Below are 18,233 nucleotides of genomic sequence, written 5' to 3'. Positions count from 1 at the left end.
AGAACGAGTTATCAAAGTTACAAAGTAAGTGTGAAGCTGCAGTACCTTGTGTATTTCTGAAGCAGGTAATGGCCTGCCGGTAAGGGTTGGGAAAGTCAGGTCCATCTGTAAGATTGGCCAGGACCAGAAGAAGTAAAAGGCTCTGATTGGATAAAGGTAAATGATTGTGATCCTGATCGAGCCCTGCTTTGGTACCAGCTCCTCCCAAAGTGAAAACGCTCCACAGACCACCTGGACACACACGCAATAGTGTTTTAATTTAAAACTTACAGCAGTTAAATATAGAGCCATGAAAAAGACAACTGCGTGGGAAAATTTGAGGCTGCCAGGCTTATCTTTTACGAGCAGTAAAGGGAGTTAGAAATATATTATTACACTGTTGTCTTTGACTTAAACAGTCAACAAACATCCACCTTAAAAAAAAAACAATCATACTTTATATCAGTGACTCAGTACTTGTCTTATCGTCAGAACATCCTTTTCAGTGAAGCCAGTAGAAAGCCGGTGCTCTCAGGCGTGCAGGCGACATGAGAAGCACAAGAACCTACGTACACAGATGACAGTCTCTGGCTCCTACATGTCTAGCCACAGAGAATGCATGAAGTAAGCACCAGAGAGATGTGAGAGCAGGCTGACAGCTCACACTCAAGGCACAAAGTCAAGCTATCTGCTGCCCTCTGGTGGCAAACCAAAAGATTCTCAATCGGCCCAAAAGCACTGAAATACTGGATGTTATTCATGTTACTTTTCACATTCACCCTCAAAATGTTTAAGAATTATTAAATACTGAAACACATCTATCTTAATAACCAACAGCTTTCTCAATTAAAAAACAAAACAACAATAAAAATAAGTATTATTTTAATGCTGCTACTAATGATGGCTGGAATAAAATGTGTTAAATATAGATGTCAGATGCTTAATGATAATGTTATAAATGGTTTAAGGGTTCTCTCACTGTCCAAAGAAAAGGGTAAGAAAGTACAAGCTTATTCTATAATGAAGTTGTAACTACAAACTTCAGTCAGAACAAGGACAAACTATTAAGATGAATTGCAGATGTTAAACTGAGTGTTTCATTGCTGACTTTTGTCTCTCCTGCTACATGATACTTCCACTGCTCCAAGAGAGTGAAAGAAAGTGATCTCGAGGATGAGGGCCAAATAGTGATGATGCCTTTTTCACTGGCACCACGTAGTCGGCTCAGCGGTGTCGCAGTCCAGTCTGGCCTCCATGTTTCCTGCACTCGCCCAAAATGCTGACTTTACCTCACGGGTGCTGTTTGTTGTCCCTTTGGCACAGTTTTTGTGCCTGTCTGCCAGCCCACCACGTAACCACCCACCACCCAATAACAGAGTACTGCTAAGGCTGCTGCGGCCCTGGCTCATCGCCCAGTGGAAAAAGGAGGAGGACACTTTGAGAGGGGAAGGCAAGAGGAGAAATAAAGAAAAGAGGTCAAAGTCGGACAGGAGACTCTGAAATCATAGTCTGGGATTTAAGGATCTGGAGCAGTGACGAGGAGTGTGCTGCCAGAAATAGGATGTACTCATATGCGGCACTATGCACTACTACACTTATTTGCTCAGTCTGTGTCTACTACTGTCTACGCAATAAAAGTTTTAACAAAGGTCATCAAAAATATCATATAAATGAATCAAAGAGGCTACGGGAAACACAGTGCCGCCTGATCTGACGCAGATGAAATGTTTCTCATTACACAACACAGTGTCATAGCCTACTTTTCAATAGCCTAAGGTCAAAACAAACATGTTAGCAGAGGTTTTTGCCAGGCTTTCAGATAAACATTAGGGCTGTACAATATTATCGATATCAGAATATTTGGGTGATACAATAATCAAGATCAGAACAAACTAAAATATCGCAGTGACGCCAAGGTTTTCAATCTAACACCAAAGTACAGTTTTTAAAATGAAAATCACAAAAAGGTAGTGATTCTATTCAATTTTCCTTATTAAGTTCAAGATTAGCCTTGATTTTTTTATGCTAATCTTGATTTTGTCTCTGTTAAGTTTTTATTGGACAGAGTTTGACCAGTAAATAACAGTAGTAAACCACAGTATCAAAAAGTATATTGACATTTTCCATGATGCTAATGCTAAATACAAAACTTGTTGGGAGTTGGAGAGTAGGAGTGTGTCTCTCTGTGTGTGTGTGTGTGTGTGTGTGTGCATAAGGGAGACGACAGCAGACTGGCGGGCTCTAGGGGATTATAGAACAGGACACAGCATCGTAACTCATTGGGGCGATCAGCGGCCAACACAGACAGACAGGCTGCAGTGAATGCTGATGTCTCACTGATAGGAATCTGCCACCAGCGAGCGTCAAAAGGCATTTATTTCCCAGGGAACATCATGGATTTCAGAGATGCTTTACCAGTGTTATGGGCTGTGATTTTTATAGGGTCCTTTAGCTCTGTCATGTTTCTTTCATTTAATCTGTGTAAAATGACACAATGTGCCTCTTTGAGCGTAGTGACTTGCAAAACAGCAAATTATAGCGGAGCTGCATTGTAGGCTCATTATAGTTTAACCTTTAGATATGAAGAGCTTTGATTGATAGGTTTTTAATGGAGATGCAAATTAAATGTTCTTACTTGCAACTCCAGATGCCAGGCCGTACAGAAGACCACCTTCAGATTTTGGTTCAAATATGTGAGTTGCCGGAGGGGGACATTTTTCTTGTCTGATGAAGTTATAGAGCAGTGTCTTCACAAGTCGACTTGTTAAACTTAAACTGTGAAAAAAGAAGCAACAACATGATTTGATCAGAAGACTATACACTACTAGTAGTTCAAAAACTGTTTCTACTGTCATGACATAAATACTGTGTCTCAGTAACTAACTATATGTATCACACATACACAATTCATAAATATATGTATTATTAAAACATATTACTTTAAACTAGTTTACAGTTAAAGCTTAGAAGATTAAAATGTCAACACTTTAATCCCATTGAGTAAACTTACCATCTGCCATTCATAGCATGGTGGTATATTACACCTTCTCTGAGGATATCTTTACTGAAGAGTTGGTATGAAAACAACACCAGCAGTGTGGTCACTGCTTCAAACAGGATGCTGTAAGTTATGTCTCTATGTAAAACAGAAGCAAAGCGTTACTATAACACAAGTAATTCAAATAAAATGAAGATAATGTAAATCAATTTACAGGACAATAAACTTGTAATATTATCACATTATGGTCCCATTAGTCACTACAGCTTAATATAACTGAATTCACTAGAAAAGATCAACAATCAGGGGGAATAAAGTGTCTCCCCTTTGCATCAGTATTTCATGTTTTAATCTATTATGGTTTCTGTCACCCTCTACTGGTGACAGTCGGGAGTAAAGCTTGTAGAAATGGTTAGTTTGCAGGTAATTAGCAACATGATGCCAACATATAAACGGTCAATTAAAGACATTTAATACATGTAGTAACTGAATAAATGATTGGTGTGTGGTTGTAGAGACAAACATAAGACATTTACGGTAGGTTTAAGTTTACTCAAACATATAAATATTTCAATTTAATAATGGCTGAATGTCTCCTTTACCATCTTGTGTAACTTAATCTTAATTAACTCAAAATAATTGCAGTATGTGTAATGTTTTTACATGTTTTTAAATGGAATCACTGAGGCAGATGTGACCTTTTTATCTATGCTAAACATTGTGAGGTTCATAGATACATATATAATCATATGATTTGTGCATAAGTCTTAGTTGCACTCACAGCAGGGGCACTTCAACGATCAGGTGAATAAGGTTGGACAGCAGCTCCTCGAGGAGGTCCTCACGACTGCCTTCTACACAGAGGGATAGAAGACTTATTATTTCAGGCTTACATTATTTTTATGTCTTTATTTTGTTTTGGGTTTTTTTCCAAAAGTGCACAGAGTTTGCAAAATACATATTTGGCTATTGAAATGTAGATTTTAAATTATATTCTGCTGTAACAATTAAACAATTAAATATTGTACTTTGATGTTAAATAAACATCATCTCTCTAATCTTATTGCATCAGTTTCCTACAAAAAGTAGTGTGCCTTAATAAAAAAAAAATCATATTGTATGTACTGTAAGTGTCGCAGGACACAAGCTCACCTCCGCAGACACCTGGTGCCATCTCCTGGTTCAAAAACTGTAGGTGCAACTCTTCTTCATTCATTTCCCTGATGAACACCTTGAGCAGGCAGCGAATCATAAACAGAGCGTTGTGAGCCTGCCATATAAACAGCTGACTGCAAAGAAAGACAATATTTTTAAAAAATCAAACTGACAACAGTAAACAAGTAAATATTAAGATAAATATAAGTATTAAGCACACTTAAGTACCACGCTCTCCCTGAAAAAAACTGTTGAATAATTGTGATTTTTATTACGAATTTTTTTTTTTTTTAAATGTGATGCCATAATTAAACAGCCTCTGGTACAACTAATAACTATTTACATACATAAATGTTACAATACTTCCAGGCAAATTTTACCATTAAACACCTTACGACCAAGTAAAGTTTTTGTTCATGTGGATAAACTTAAATATTAAAAAACAAATTTACTGCTTGCTTCAAGGTAAAGCAAAAGGAAGAGGCAAAAGGAAGAAGCTAAATGTAACAGAGGTATTTAAAATTATTATTATTTTGATATTTGTTTGATTTTTTTTCATTTAAGCTGTGCTTAGGCACTGCTTCCATTTTAATTAATGAAAACTGGCTGAAAATTATTTGCATTTATTTATAAATAATAAAAAAATAATAATACTCATTTTATTTTGGACTTTCATATTTTGATTAGACACTTGAGTTTTCTTAATCACTTCAAGCTTGTCCATAGAGTTTGAATACAGAATAAGCTAAGAAGCATAATAATAAAAAGGTGCTGAAATGAACCCGCTCATTTTCACTCACTCTTGGCATTCTGTTGATATTTTTAGCTCTTTGGTCCTCCCAAGGAAAATTCTTACAAGAGCACAAAAGTTTCCAGTCCTAGGATTGTTTTCAACTAAAAATGAGAAAAGATCAAAATTTTGATTAGTACATACTTTATTTTGTTCTTATTTTGTTCCAATATGCAAACACTTACTAAGCATCTTGGCTAATGGGATGACTGCTTCTTCCAGTAACTTCGAGTCACCACTGTATAAAAAAACAAAAACTGAGCAGCATGATACGAAAACAATACTATAGTAAAAAATTGTAATGTGTGAGCTTACCTGCAAGTGGGACTGATGAACGTGAATGAGATGAGCTGGTTCCAGAAGGGATCATTTTCTGAAATTGACTCAGTTCCGACTAAGGCCTTGAGACTTGTATTTTCTGATAAGTCACTGATCTGACTTGTATTGGCTCCCATTTTGGCCAGTAGAAAAGCTCACAATTTCTGTAAATCATGACAAAGAAAACAATGTGTTAAGTTTAAGCCATATTATGTTGGTCGTGGCTGATAAATTAAAGTAACAAGACATGAGTTAAACTTAAACTTAGGTTAGGCAAGCTGCCAAGAACAGGTTAGATATGCAAACAGAGTGGGTTTGCTTTCAGTAACTGACACACCTAAAATATACAAATGTGACCTGAGTGCTGAGACAGGAGAAGACAGAACACAGATCACAATAGTTTCTGTTTAAGTTCAATGAAAATAGCATCAATTATGATCAACTACTGCCATAGCCTTGGGGAAAGAGGTGTTTTTGTTGGTAACATCAGCAACATTCATTTGGCAACATTAGCTAGCACAGCAGTTAGCTCAGTGACAGCAAAAGCCGCAGCTACAAGGGAAGACAACGAGTAAAAATAATAAATACAAGTGATCTAGTATGGCAAGCGTGTAACTATCCAAATGTTTAGTAAAGGTACAGTGACACAATCCTGACATGGCTAAGAAGACTCACATAGCCTGCGTGCTTGCAATCAGCTGACGCTTACCTGTCATAAATGTTTCTCTCGCTTTTCTAAGATCCGCTAAAGTAATGAGGAGGTCGTTGTTGAAAACCAGAGTAAATGTATTCGTTACATGTATTATAAATATCTACAGCACGGATCTAGCGTTATAGATTTTTGATACAACTTAAGTCGGGCAGTTGACTAGCTCCTCCTGTCCACCATGATTTCCACGTCGCCACCCCTTGCGTAATGACGACATCTGTGACGTACGAGAGGAACGTCCATAGAGGCGTACGGGGACGTCATCGCCATCCTCATACAACAACAACAACAACAATATAATAATAATAATAATAATAATAATAATAATAATAATAATAATAATAATAATAATAATAATAATAATAATAATAATAATAATAATAATAATAATAATAATAATGTGGAACATGTCAGTTTAACAGCTAATTAAAGGAATGAGACAGCGTTTCTGACGTGCAGGAGGAGTTCCAGAGTAGGGGCAGCTTGGTCCTCCAATGTCCAGTGGCTGGATTTGACAGTGGGACAGTGGGAGAGGCTGGTTATAGACAGGTTTGTAGGTGATGGTGAAGATCATTAAAAACAGTTGGAATAGCTATATTTAAGATTTTACTAAGTGTGTCTTTTATTATTATTATTATTATTATTACTATGTTTTGTTTTGTGTGTGTGTGTTTTGGTGATGAAATAAATATATCTTCTAGTGTTAAATGTAGGTTTAAAGTGTCAGAAAAATTAGTTCCTTGCGTGTATTTTTGTAGTTTTCTTATTAGTTTTCCTTACACCAACTGCCACTTATCTGATTGTAACACTATGATATAAATTTGCCACAGGTACTATCTCACCAAATCAAGTAATAATTAGAATTTTTTTTTTTAAATGCACGGTGTTCATATATTGTGAAATTGAGAGCCTGTTGAGCCTTTGGAGGACAGGATGGTGGTCGCCATGGTGTTCCCCAAGGCAACTACTGTATGTGATCATCATAATATAGACAGGAATGCTTTTGTTAAAAATTCTACAATCCTAAAAAAAAATAAAAAATAAAAATAAAAATGCATTGATGTTGTGATGATGGCTTCACAGCCAACTTTGGTCCAAGGTGATGATTTCTTTCAAAAACAAATTTGTTTCACCCAGAACAGTTTATATTATATTTATTTAACTTGTAGAAACAGCAGACATTTGTATTTATTCAAATAAATGCATTAAATGGGAAATAAGGTGAATTAGGCTAAAATTACTTGTATTGTAATATGATATATGTGAAAGAAATCTGACAAGAAAATCTTGTAATTATGGTAACATTTAATCATTACAATGCATAGAAAATATTCTTAATAAATTAATTTATTTGTTGTTTACTTTATGTTAATAAGTATAAGTGACCATGGTAACAAATCAAAACCATTTTAAAGTGAAATATCTCCTACAACTATGACATATTATTTACAATAATTCTTTCAGTCTGTCTTCTTGTCAGCTTGTGAAAGTGATCCATTGGCCATGGTTTCTTTATTGCTTTCAAGCTGAAAAAAGCATCAAGAATAATTTTACACCATACATACCATTTTTAAACAATAAATAAAAGATGATACATGTTTATTGTATCGTATATTTTACTTACTTTACAAGATCCATTAGACTGGTTTTGAATGTTACTGTCAGTTGTGCCCGTTTCTTGCACAGCCTTTTTGGTCCAAAACGTGTTAATAATGGGGGAAATGAAGGGGTAGATGAAGGGCTCGAGGAACCTCTTGTAAACCCACAATAAGACTGGAATTACAATGCAGGGAATGCAAACCATGGCTGTGTTTGTAGAACACCTACAGAAATTAGAACAAATGTTGAACAAATTGGAAACGAGACTGTAGCAATACCACATGTCCACTTCATTACATACTCCGATTATTCGAACATTCTCTCTTCCTAGACTGATTTTTAAAGAATATTAACATAATGCGTCATTGATCAAGACGAGTCTCGAGACGTTGAAATCCGATTATCATAGACTAATATGACCAACTATTTCTTATACTTGATAATGAATATCTTACCGACACAAAGCAGAAGTCAAAAAAATATTCAGAGAAATGTCTTTAACGCTTCAGTTCAGTTTTCTTCAAAAACAGTGGTCCGTCAACACCTTTGTGAGCATGCGCAATAGCAACTTCCGCATGACCCGGAAGTGATAGCGTGGTGTTTACATGCGGCGCTAACCTCAAATCGTCACAGCATTTTTTTTCTTTTAAAATCTTTTCTCGTAAGTGTCCTAAACGTACTAGATTATAGGTAAATACAGTTTGATACTTGTTGATAAATAGTTCAGAGAAATTGTGAAGATAAGGCTTAATACAAATTATCATAGCTTGTTTGTTGCACAGAAAGGTCAGAAACAAAAAGTTAAACATTCTCTTCATAATTAATTCGCCGTAATTGCAATAAATTAATTCCGTGTATGTTTTATTTGCAGGCTTAACATGCCCCTGTCAACTCAATCTCAGACGGATGATGAATTCTACGTGTTCGTCGCTACATTGGATAATGCCCGGAATTTGTCAAACCTCCTGAAAGCCATTGCATTTAAAGATCATGCCATTTTCAGTGCGACCCCAAATGGTCTTAAAGTCACCGTAGAGGACTCGAAATGCATGCAAGCCAATGCCTTTATCCAGGTGTGTTTTAAAGAGCATCGATTATTTAGACCAGCCTATTTGTATGACTGGATCTTAATGACCTGCCTACTGTTATTTTTCCCAGGCCGACATCTTCCAGGAGTTTACAATTAAAGACGATTTGGTGGGCTTTCAGGTTAATCTCACTGTTCTGCTAGACTGCCTTAACATTTTTGGAGGGAGCACAGTGCCAGGTAAATATATCAGAAAACTACAAACTGCACATACTTACGTACAAGAGTATTTGTTATTTTGTAAACCAAATGGTAATGATTTACAGGAGTGTCAACAGCCCTGCGGATGTGCTACGTAGGTTATGGGTATCCTTTAACTTTGTTTCTTGAGGAAGGAGGAGTGGTCACTGTTTGCAAGATAAACACTCAAGAGCCAGAGGAGCCTATAGACTTTGAATTTTGCAGCAGTAATGTTACAAACAAAGTAAGTCTTTTCACCCACTTCTCACTTCCCATATTATGCAAAATTATTGATTGATCCATTACATTATTATTCTTATGATTTTATTTTATTTTTTACTTTGTGCATGCCCTTATCTGTATTTGTATTTATTCAGTGTTTTATGTTGCACTTTTTCACAAACGATGGCAATAAAAGTCTTCTGATTCTGATTACATTTAAACATTTAAGGTGATCCTGCAGTCAGAGAGTTTGAAGGACGCATTCTCTGAACTAGACATGACAAGTGAAGTGTTGCAAATAACCATGTCACCAGCCCAGCCATATTTTAGGTCTGTTAGCACATGTGTAATATTACTATAATATTGTTTTTTTTCCATTGTCTACTTAATTTTTATCTGTTCTCATTGTCTCAACTAGATTGTCCACATTTGGGAACTCTGGCAACGCACATTACGATTATCCTAAAGACTCAGACATGATGGAGTTGTTCCAGTGCACAAAGACACAGACCAATAGGTGCAACACTACATTTGTACATAAATATAAATATGTAAATTTGCTTTGTACATCTGTGTTACTGTTGCCTTTTTTACACCCACAGATACAAGATGTCATTGTTAAAACCATCAACCAAGGCTCTGGCATTGTCTTGTAAAGTGTCTGTGAGAACCGACAACAGGGGCTTCCTGTCGCTGCAGTACCTGGTCAGGAACGATGATGGACAAATTTGCTTTGTGGAGTACTACTGTTGTCCTGATGAGGAAGGTGAAGAGGAATGATAAAAAAAATAACCAATTGAAATAGCATTATCTATTTTGATGAAAGTTCAGCTAGTTCTGGTTTCTCAATTCTATGATTAAGGCTGTGAGTGATGATCGCCGAGGAGTATATTCGCAGCATGTTTTGATCAGGTCGGCACTAGAATGTCGGGTTCAGAGGAATGGTCTGTTGAGGTCATTAAAAGTGATAACAAGGATATGATTAAAATTATGGACAGGGTTAGAAAATTGGCTCCATCCTTCTAGACCTGGCTATGTAGCACTAATCTTTTAATTGGTCAGACCGAGGACAGCTAGTAGCATGAGTTGCTCATCACCATCCGTTTGGAGAGTGAATGAAAGCTGCAATTTGAAGACGCTTCATGACTGCAAGGCTCATATTTATGATTATTTCTATTATTTTACCACTTGCATGTTCAGTTGACAATGTGCCCACCTACAAGGTTCAAAATTCTCCAGACATTTAATTACTGCTCATACATATTGGTTGTACAGTACATAGTATAAAAAGTTGTTCACACAATGTATAAATGTAAATAAAACTTGTCCATCTTAATTTGTGTAGTTGCACTTGAAAAAAAAATTGGTTTTATTCTTTTATCCAAGGGAAACATTAAAGAGATACATTTGCATGTTCTCTTTTCAAGAAAGATGATTAGTCCACAGTAAAAGCAGCAGACCTGACTGACACTGGCATTTGGAAAATCCTTTGATTTACCGACGAGCCATCTGCATCCTCTGTCTCTTAAAGACTTTCTGTTTGTTCTTCTTAACAGCCTTGGGTTGTGGTGCTTCTGACTCTATTTGAACTGGCTTGTCATCAGCCGGAGTTAGAAACACATCAGCTGTAACATCTTTTGTAACATCCTCCTTTGCTTCAGTCCTTTTCATTTTCTGAATCTCTTTCACCATCTGCTTTTCACGGACTTTGGCTGCTGCTGCCAGTCGCAACTGTCTTCGATGCTGCAAATACATAGGACATGAATATTCCACAGAAACTATGAATTGATTTGTTTGGCTTTGTTTTGTTTTTTACCATATTAGGAGACTGGAAGTTATCATTTTCAAAAAGAGTGGGTCCCCCAAAACTTCCCTGAAAGATCTTGATTAGGTTCAGAACAAACCGAGGGCCTATTTCCACCAGAGAAGCATCCTCCTCAATAATCTAGATAACAACCACAAAAGAAATCAAAATTACAATTACAGCTGAGACAAACATTTTGTTTAGTCAGTTATATCAGTTTAATGAATGCTGAATCAAATATTTTGTGTTTTTTACCTGATAGTTTCTAAACCAGATCCTGTTATCTGCGATGGTAAATGTGATGACATGATCCACAAAGGGCTGACTCTTGGGATGATACCGAGGAGTAGAGAATGTCTGAACAGAGAAATCCTGATATTAAAATAACCATTCAAACTCTCATAGCAACAACAAAAAAGAAAGAAAAAAAATCACCTGGATAAAGAGCTCCTTCAATAATGCATAGTGGGGTTCCCTGTCAAATTTCTGTACATTTGACACAAATAACAAAAAACTGTTTAATTTTTATAATTAATACTAATGCAATAACAAACAGCTTACAGGATCGAAAGACAGCAACGGCCGAGATCCTTTTAGGCAGTTTCCAGTCATTTTGAGTTCTGCCAGAGTGTGAACTAAAAAAAAAAGAATAAAAGGCATCCCTAATCAGTCCCTATTCAATTTTTTATACTAATGATTATATTAAGAACAGTCTAAAAACTTACTATTCTGAACAAGAAATTTAGCAGAAGGCCCATGAGGACTGTTTGAAACCCTGCAGATAAAACAGATTAACTTAATGTTGGGTCTGTCTGCATTTGTCAGACACTGCTCAGCATAATTGGACTTACCACAAATAAAGATCTTGCTTTTTCTTTGCCTCGAAAAATAGGCATTTGTTGCAATTTTTGATTTCACAAACCTAGGATACAATTAAGAAAACATAGGCAAAAACAACTGGATAAGATGTAAAAGATAAACAGTTGTGTGAATACAAACTGGGCAAAAACTCACCTCATTGATTACAAACAGTTTATCCTTTCTGTCCATTTTAGTATCTACATAAAAAAAAATAGGTTAATGCATTCTGTTGGCCAATAAAGCGAACATAAGACAATGAAAGAAAACTCACCTGCTTTTGAATGAGGCATTAAAGTCCTAAGATCCTGCATCAGATGCCTTGTCCTGAAGTTGATACCCCTAGACGAGAAAATCAAAACTCTTTCCTTGTTGGTCCATTTGCCCTGTAGAAAACAGTCATAATTTTATAATACAGCACCTTACCTAATTAACCAATTAATCTTTCGTTAGTCTAGGACAGTGTGGAGGAAAAACAACACTCGTGCGTGGAGCATTCACCTCCAGCAGAACATCACGGAGCGCTTACCATAGAGACAGGCGCAGGGACAGTAACTTCATTCTTTATGTCCAGGTTTTCGGTCTGTATTTCGTCTTCATCTGCCACAAATTTGACTTTCTTTGCTTTTTTCGGAGCAGAACCTTGTCCCCCACGTTTCCTCTTGAACGCCGCCATGTTCATCAACACCGGTATCAGAGAAGAAATGTAGTGTTAGGGTTAGGATGCCTCTGGTGGCGAGGTGGTGATATTGCAGGATTTAATTAAAAGTAAAAAGTATAAATTTGCGTTTGTGAGTGACATCGTTTTAATGGTTAATATATGTTTTTAATTTTAAGAACATAAAAACTTCAGTAAAATGCAATATTAGTATGATATTGAAGAAAAAACATGTGGATTACTTCTAGTTTACGCCACTAGAGGTCACTATAACTCCACTCACTTCACCAAATGTTAGAACTAGATGTAGGAGAGTTAGTTTTTTTAGGGAAATAACAACAGGAAAACTTTAACAAAAACAAACAGTAAATCTTAAATGAGTAAGTTTCATGAATGCACGAGTTTGGAGACAAAACACAAACCTTTGCTGGAGTTCATCTTCCAAACCGACAGGGGGCAGCGCGGCGTTTCGGACACAACGCGTCTGCTTCGAAATGCTCGCGAGGAAGAAAAGGAGGGTCACGTGGTGTCCACACTTTTCCACAGAATGGTTTCCAACAGGACTTCAATTTTTGACAAAACCACTACTTTTTCTTATTAAATTACCGTTCTGATATAAACGTAGAGATTTTAAGATGTAATTTACTTGTTAAAACGTCACTCCAGTAGCAATAGCAGGGTAACTGATGTGAGCTAATGTTTTTACTTTTCAATTATTTATTAACATACCGGCTGCTAAGTTGTCAACAATGAAGTGTCACTACGAAATTCTTGGTGTCAAACGAGATGCTGGAGATGATGATCTGAAGAAAGCTTATCGCAAATTAGCACTGAAATGGCATCCAGGTAAGGAATAGATCCACTTGGTTGCAGTACAATCCTAACCATAAGGCGTCTGCTGATTATTTGTATGAATTGCTTTGTATAATTTGTTTAATTTCACAGATAAGAACTTGGACAATGCCGAGGAAGCTGCAGAACAATTTAAGCTGATTCAGGCCGCGTATGATGTTCTCAGTGATCCACAGGAGAGAGCCTGGTTTGTAAAGATGTGCTAACCACGTGTTTGGGATGTTGCTAATACATTTCTTATACATGTATTCTTATTGCAGGTATGACAATCACAGGGAAGCCTTGCTCAAAGGTGGCCTCAGTGGAGATTATGAAGATGACAGCATAGACCTGCTTCAGTACTTCACTGTCACTTGTTATTCTGGCTATGGAGATGATGAAAAGGTATTTTGTTTAGTAACAGCACAGAAGCTTATATTTCAATTGCATTGAATGTAATGTAATATGTCTCCTCTTAGAATAATGGGTTTGGTTATGTATTATTATGTATTTTAGGGCTTTTATGCAGTCTATAGAAATCTATTTGAGCTGATTGTAAAGGAGGAGATGGAGCATTCTAAGGTGGAGGAGGAAGTTGAAGACGATGCATTTCCATCTTTCGGAGACTCTCAGAGTGATTATGATAGTGTAAGCAAGTTAAATATTTATTTGTTTTTCAAGTTAAGGTCATGTAATAGGACAATGTAATAATATGTTTTACTTTACAGGTGGTGCACATATTTTATGCTTACTGGCAGAGTTTTTGCACTCGAAAAAACTTTGCCTGGAAAGAAGACTATGATACAAGGCAAGCATCCAACCGCTGGGAAAAACGGGCTATGGAGAAGGAGAATAAGAAGACCAGAGAAAAAGCTAGAAAGGAGCGTAATGAGCTGGTGCGTCAACTAGTGGCCTTTGTACGGAAGCGTGATCGGCGGGTACAGGCTCACAGAAAGCTGGTTGAGGAACAAAACGCTGAGAAAACCAAGAAGGTTGAGGAGCTGCGACGTAAGCAGAAACTTGACCAAGCTAAGTAAGTAGACAATGATTAGTTTGATTTAAACAAATATGTATTGTACTTTATAATTATTAATTTTAATAAAGGCTGGCCGAAGAATACAAGGAGCAGAGCTGGGCTGCCATGTCTGAACTGGAGAAAGAATTGCAGCAGATGGAGGCTGAGTATGGAGAGGAGTTTGGAGATGCATCAGAGAGTGAAGAAGAAGAGCTGGATGTGGATACACAAGAAAAAGGTTCAGAATATTAAATATTAACAGCTAAGCCAAAAAGGCAACACAGTTTTGAGATTAGTGTTGTTCTGTCTTCCTTAAGTTACGAAGAAAGAAAAAAACCCACTAATCTCATCCTGCAGTCAGAACAACACTAATCTCATCCTGCTCTCGACGTAAACGTCACTGGTCAGTGAATGTGTGTGTGTGAATGTGTGTTTGAATGTGTGTGTGAATGGGTGAGTGGTTCTTTGATGTGAAGCGCTTTAAGTGTCTTGAAGGTGGAAAAGCTCTATACAGAAATGTGACCATTTACCATTTGCTTTATTTTGCATCACTGCTTTCAAAGATATTATTGATGATGAGGTTTTGCAAATCCCCAGTGAGATTATTGACCACTATTTTGATGTTAAGCTTTCTTACCATTTCTGTGATCATAAGTTTATCCACAAAGTCTTTGTTGTATTCAAGTTTTGACTGGTGGGTATTTTTGGAACAATTTGGAGACATTTTTGAGCTGTCATGCAATTGAAGGATAAACATCAATTTTCTATTCCGTCCTACTTTAGTATAAATGATTTTATTGTATGATGTTTCCCTGGCCTGAAGATCGAATCTTAAACACTATTTTAAAATGTAAATGTATAAATTCTATATGTATATATGTATATATATATCTATATATACATGTATATATGTATATATAAATACTACAGCAGTAGTCTGTTGTCAACCTTTATTTTCCTCTGTCAAACAGCGGTTGTTAGTTTCAATACTGTCATGGGTTTTTTAAAATGCTTAAAAAACAGTTTGGCAGCAACAATGGAGGGAATTGACTGTTATTATTATTTTCTTTCTTACTTTCCACAGATGCTGAGGAGCCTGATGCAGAGGAGCTCACTCTTGATGAGTTTGACTTATACTGCCTAGCCTGCGATAAATCCTTCAAATCAGATAAAGCGTGAGTACAAGACAATGCACAATGTGTGTTACCTGACGACACAGATCACAACAACTGGGACAAAGACATAACACCATGGCAACAGATAAATCAATAGACAGCATGTACATATTTTGTAGAAATGGAGAGACAGCAACCTTTAATTATGAGCCTTGAATGTATTTGTGGTTGAAACCAAACTGAGCATTGAATTGACATGTCTTTCCGTCCAAATGCAGTAAAATGAACCATGAAAAATCCAAAAAGCATCGGGAGATGGTGGCATTGCTACGGCAACAGTTGGAGGAGGAAGATGACTCACTCAGCCTGAAGCTGGATGAAGAAGAACAAGAAGAGGAAAATGAGAATGAAGAGGAGGAGGAGGAGGAAGAAGATAAACCCAAGCAAAAGTATGTTGTAAAGATGGATTTAAATGACTGTATTTGTCACAACTTATGTTTATATATTTTTTCTTTCAAGACTTTCCAAAAAACAGAAGAGAAAAAAAAAACTACAGAAAGTGAACCATGTATGTAGTGTGTATATTTATAATGACCATAAATATATTGACAAGATAATGCTTTAGTATCTGCTTGTTTCCACAAAACCAGAGCGCTCCAAAGGATGAAGTTCAGCCTGAGGAAACCAGCTCAAGTGTCAAAGACCCTGAAGAAACCGAAGAACCCACAAAGTCAGAAGAGAAGAGAGACCCAGCTCCCTCTCAGGCCAAGAGGTTAGACAGAAGTTTTGGTTATTGGTAAATTGCTAGTTTAAAATTGATTGTCTTGTGCTATATTTCAATTCCAGATTATGTCTAGGGTTGTGAGAGAATCATTATTTAAGGATTTTGAAGGTTTGTGACAGTAATTGAAGTAGGCAAGTCCCGATGTATTTTGGATCTTGTTTCTATGTAAAGATCTTCATGCAAACATTCCAAAAAATGTCAAATTTACTACTGTTTAAAATACCTTGAAGAGCAGAGCGGCAAACTTTAAGTAATGCATTTATAAAACATTCAGGGATGAACACACCAATTAAAATAAACGTATAACTCATCTAATTAATGTAGAAAGGGCATACCATAGGGTGCTTCAATGTCTCTTGGTTTTGTATTTTATTTTTGGCATTTTTCTTTTTAATTACTTCTGTCACAGTAACAATAGCAATTTAAATAGAGTATTCACAGTAATTCATAGTAAATTGTCCATTGCAGTTCTGGAAAAACTAAAGCGAAAAAAGGAGTCATAAAAGACACAACGAAACCTACGATGGCACAAAATGGAGAACAAAATACAGAGGTTTGTAACAGTTTATCGTTGTAGATATGTTTAGTAGTCCATAAGTGGGATGAAAGCTAAAATATATAAAGTTAAAACTGCACATTTCTGTTTGTCAGCTGACAGCATTAGGTTTAGTCTTAGTTCATTGATATTAACTATTAAGTACACAGACATACGATATTTTTTCTACATTTTATTTAATATAAGTGCATTCTGTTTGCAGAAAGAAGTAGACTTCCGCTGTGTGACCTGTAACAATGAGTTTCCAACACGAAACAAGTTATTTGACCATCTTAGAACCAGTGGTCATGCGTCGGCGCTTTCCCACAACGCTGTTCAGAATTCCTCTGGTAAAAATAAGAAAGACAAGAAGAAAAACAGATAAAACACCTCCACCATCTTTGTGATGGGATGAAACTGTTCCACAAAGAGACAGAGGAAGAACCTGTATTTTAATGGACCACACAGGGAAACCATCACAATTTTAGGAATCTTGTTGAACATGAAAAGAGCCTTTTGCATGGACACGTGAAAGACAGAAACTAACAGAAACTGATATTTACAATTATTGTAAATAAAGTGACTTGTGAGACAAGACTCTGCAGAGAGGAGGGTTTATGTTGCATTTGAAATATTAATTTACACCTTCTTTGCCATAATAAGTTCAGGAGCTAATTTTAAAAGACGTAATGACTTATCTTTGACAGGTGCACTGCAGGTCACTGTGGTGGATGTGGTAACTGCTTGTCCTTTACTGCACAACACAACAAAAATTTACATACAATTATTTAATTTCCAAATGATTAATGGACCAAAATGCATAATCGATTTGTCCATGGGGTTTAAGCAGCACAGTAGCTTTATGGAAAAATGCTGAAAATGTTCTGATATTTGCATTATGTCCAATAAAGGCTTTTCATCAACTAAGCTTTTGCTAAACTTCAATGGTGAGATGTAACAGAGTATAAGTATTAACGAACTGTACTTAAGTCGATTCTTTTACTTATCTGTACTTTCTACTCCACTACATGATTGAACTGCACTGAAAGTAAAACATCATTTTCATGATTTGAGGGGTTATTTTGACCATGTTCGTGGAAACATTCTGACTAAAGTTTTCAAGGTCAAACTTCAGCTTTGAGCAAAACAAAAATAGACAAAATTAATAAGAAAAATAAAGACATTCATTCGTATTGTTACTGTTTAAAAAAAAAAGTATAATTTTTTCAATATCACTACATTTAACACTTAACAAAAATTTACGCTTGTGTGAAATCCTACTTTTTACTCCTAAAGTACATTTTAAACAGATACTTTAATACTTTGAGTTCAGTAGATTTTTTCGTGTGATACTTTTCCTTGAGTCTGTATCTAAAACTGAGCATTTCATCCATCACTGCTAAACTTACAACACATATTTGTTTTTAATGCAGTGTGAAAATGTATTCTCACCTTAAACCCTGAATTCATTGAAATATTGTGAAGGCTATGAACAGCAATTCATGCACACTATTTTATATTTTTATTTTATTTTTGTATAAACCACTTCACACCTTTGATTACTTCTGCCGGAAATGTTCAAGCCCAACCAATTTT

General features: G+C 36.2%; 5 protein-coding genes across 6 annotated transcripts in view; 2 read left to right on the top strand and 3 right to left on the bottom strand.

Annotated features, from left to right (window-relative positions):
- The window catches only part of dym (dymeclin), an 87,672-nt gene extending 81,525 nt beyond the window's left edge, over nucleotides 1-6,147 (bottom strand). The window contains exons 1-9 of the mRNA XM_033989492.2: nucleotides 5,950-6,147; nucleotides 5,238-5,404; nucleotides 5,108-5,160; nucleotides 4,933-5,026; nucleotides 4,130-4,266; nucleotides 3,759-3,831; nucleotides 2,990-3,115; nucleotides 2,615-2,754; nucleotides 46-231 (exon numbers count right to left, since the gene is read on the bottom strand). Coding sequence (XP_033845383.1) covers nucleotides 46-231; nucleotides 2,615-2,754; nucleotides 2,990-3,115; nucleotides 3,759-3,831; nucleotides 4,130-4,266; nucleotides 4,933-5,026; nucleotides 5,108-5,160; nucleotides 5,238-5,377 — 949 coding nt within the window. The 5' untranslated portion in view covers nucleotides 5,378-5,404; nucleotides 5,950-6,147. The remainder of the gene's footprint in view (nucleotides 1-45; nucleotides 232-2,614; nucleotides 2,755-2,989; nucleotides 3,116-3,758; nucleotides 3,832-4,129; nucleotides 4,267-4,932; nucleotides 5,027-5,107; nucleotides 5,161-5,237; nucleotides 5,405-5,949) is intronic.
- Nucleotides 6,148-7,297: 1,150 nt separating this feature from the next.
- On the bottom strand, nucleotides 7,298-8,101 carry LOC117391982 (UPF0729 protein C18orf32 homolog). Its single transcript, XM_033989943.2, has 3 exons — nucleotides 8,004-8,101; nucleotides 7,574-7,772; nucleotides 7,298-7,475 (listed from the first exon to the last, which is right to left on the bottom strand). The coding sequence occupies exons 2-3, from the start codon at nucleotides 7,751-7,753 to the stop codon at nucleotides 7,410-7,412; spliced, it is 246 nt and encodes an 81-aa protein (XP_033845834.1). The 5' UTR covers nucleotides 7,754-7,772; nucleotides 8,004-8,101; the 3' UTR covers nucleotides 7,298-7,409.
- rad1 (RAD1 homolog (S. pombe)) lies at nucleotides 8,099-10,266 on the top strand. Of its 2 annotated transcripts, none has more exons than XM_033989517.2 (7): nucleotides 8,099-8,209; nucleotides 8,420-8,621; nucleotides 8,707-8,815; nucleotides 8,902-9,059; nucleotides 9,267-9,367; nucleotides 9,456-9,554; nucleotides 9,640-10,266. In XM_033989517.2, exons 2-7 carry the CDS (start codon nucleotides 8,427-8,429, stop codon nucleotides 9,815-9,817), a joined length of 840 nt encoding a protein of 279 aa, XP_033845408.1. In that variant the 5' UTR covers nucleotides 8,099-8,209; nucleotides 8,420-8,426; the 3' UTR covers nucleotides 9,818-10,266. The 2 variants fall into 2 exon arrangements, with proteins under 2 accessions (XP_033845408.1, XP_055087692.1); XM_055231717.1 differs by having other exon boundaries at nucleotides 8,122-8,334.
- An 88-nt stretch (nucleotides 10,267-10,354) lies between these two features.
- On the bottom strand, nucleotides 10,355-12,397 carry bxdc2 (brix domain containing 2). The gene is made up of 10 exons (XM_033988990.2): nucleotides 12,229-12,397; nucleotides 11,974-12,085; nucleotides 11,856-11,899; nucleotides 11,693-11,763; nucleotides 11,567-11,616; nucleotides 11,403-11,476; nucleotides 11,277-11,327; nucleotides 11,097-11,198; nucleotides 10,854-10,982; nucleotides 10,355-10,780 (listed from the first exon to the last, which is right to left on the bottom strand). The coding sequence occupies exons 1-10, from the start codon at nucleotides 12,379-12,381 to the stop codon at nucleotides 10,532-10,534; spliced, it is 1,035 nt and encodes a 344-aa protein (XP_033844881.2). The 5' UTR covers nucleotides 12,382-12,397; the 3' UTR covers nucleotides 10,355-10,531.
- A 462-nt stretch (nucleotides 12,398-12,859) lies between these two features.
- dnajc21 (DnaJ heat shock protein family (Hsp40) member C21) lies at nucleotides 12,860-17,562 on the top strand. Its single transcript, XM_055231529.1, has 12 exons — nucleotides 12,860-13,203; nucleotides 13,303-13,396; nucleotides 13,470-13,593; nucleotides 13,705-13,836; nucleotides 13,917-14,221; nucleotides 14,293-14,441; nucleotides 15,288-15,378; nucleotides 15,597-15,767; nucleotides 15,838-15,886; nucleotides 15,969-16,090; nucleotides 16,571-16,655; nucleotides 16,861-17,562. Exons 1-12 carry the CDS (start codon nucleotides 13,107-13,109, stop codon nucleotides 17,020-17,022), a joined length of 1,581 nt encoding a protein of 526 aa, XP_055087504.1. The 5' UTR covers nucleotides 12,860-13,106; the 3' UTR covers nucleotides 17,023-17,562.
- Nucleotides 17,563-18,233: the final 671 nt, after the last annotated feature.

The sequence above is a fragment of the Periophthalmus magnuspinnatus genome, chromosome 23, assembly GCF_009829125.3.
Source record: "Periophthalmus magnuspinnatus isolate fPerMag1 chromosome 23, fPerMag1.2.pri, whole genome shotgun sequence".
Lineage (NCBI taxonomy): Eukaryota > Metazoa > Chordata > Actinopteri > Gobiiformes > Gobiidae > Periophthalmus > Periophthalmus magnuspinnatus.
The sequence above is the reverse complement of the archived record's forward strand: the minus strand, read 5'-3'. Positions and strand labels throughout refer to the sequence as shown.

Bases quoted from the DNA above. Each gene is read 5' to 3' on its own strand.
- bxdc2 (XM_033988990.2), bottom strand. From the start codon at position 12,381: ATGAACATGGCGGCGTTCAAGAGGAAACGTGGGGGACAAGGTTCTGCT. The intron at 12,086-12,228 runs GTAAGCGCTCCG...TGTTTTCTACAG, and splicing joins TCCCTGCGCCTGTCTCTATG to GGCAAATGGACCAACAAGGA. The intron at 11,328-11,402 runs GTAAGCTGTTTG...TCAAATGTACAG, and splicing joins CGTTGCTGTCTTTCGATCCT to AAATTTGACAGGGAACCCCA.
- LOC117391982 (XM_033989943.2), bottom strand. From the start codon at position 7,753: ATGGTTTGCATTCCCTGCATTGTAATTCCAGTCTTATTGTGGGTTTAC. The intron at 7,476-7,573 runs GTAAGTAAAATA...TGCTTTTTTCAG, and splicing joins AGTCTAATGGATCTTGTAAA to CTTGAAAGCAATAAAGAAAC.
- dnajc21 (XM_055231529.1), top strand. From the start codon at position 13,107: ATGAAGTGTCACTACGAAATTCTTGGTGTCAAACGAGATGCTGGAGAT. The intron at 13,594-13,704 runs GTATTTTGTTTA...TATGTATTTTAG, and splicing joins GCTATGGAGATGATGAAAAG to GGCTTTTATGCAGTCTATAG. The intron at 16,091-16,570 runs GTTAGACAGAAG...TGTCCATTGCAG, and splicing joins GCTCCCTCTCAGGCCAAGAG to TTCTGGAAAAACTAAAGCGA.
- rad1 (XM_033989517.2), top strand. From the start codon at position 8,427: ATGCCCCTGTCAACTCAATCTCAGACGGATGATGAATTCTACGTGTTC. The intron at 8,816-8,901 runs GTAAATATATCA...AATGATTTACAG, and splicing joins TGGAGGGAGCACAGTGCCAG to GAGTGTCAACAGCCCTGCGG. The intron at 9,060-9,266 runs GTAAGTCTTTTC...TAAACATTTAAG, and splicing joins GCAGTAATGTTACAAACAAA to GTGATCCTGCAGTCAGAGAG.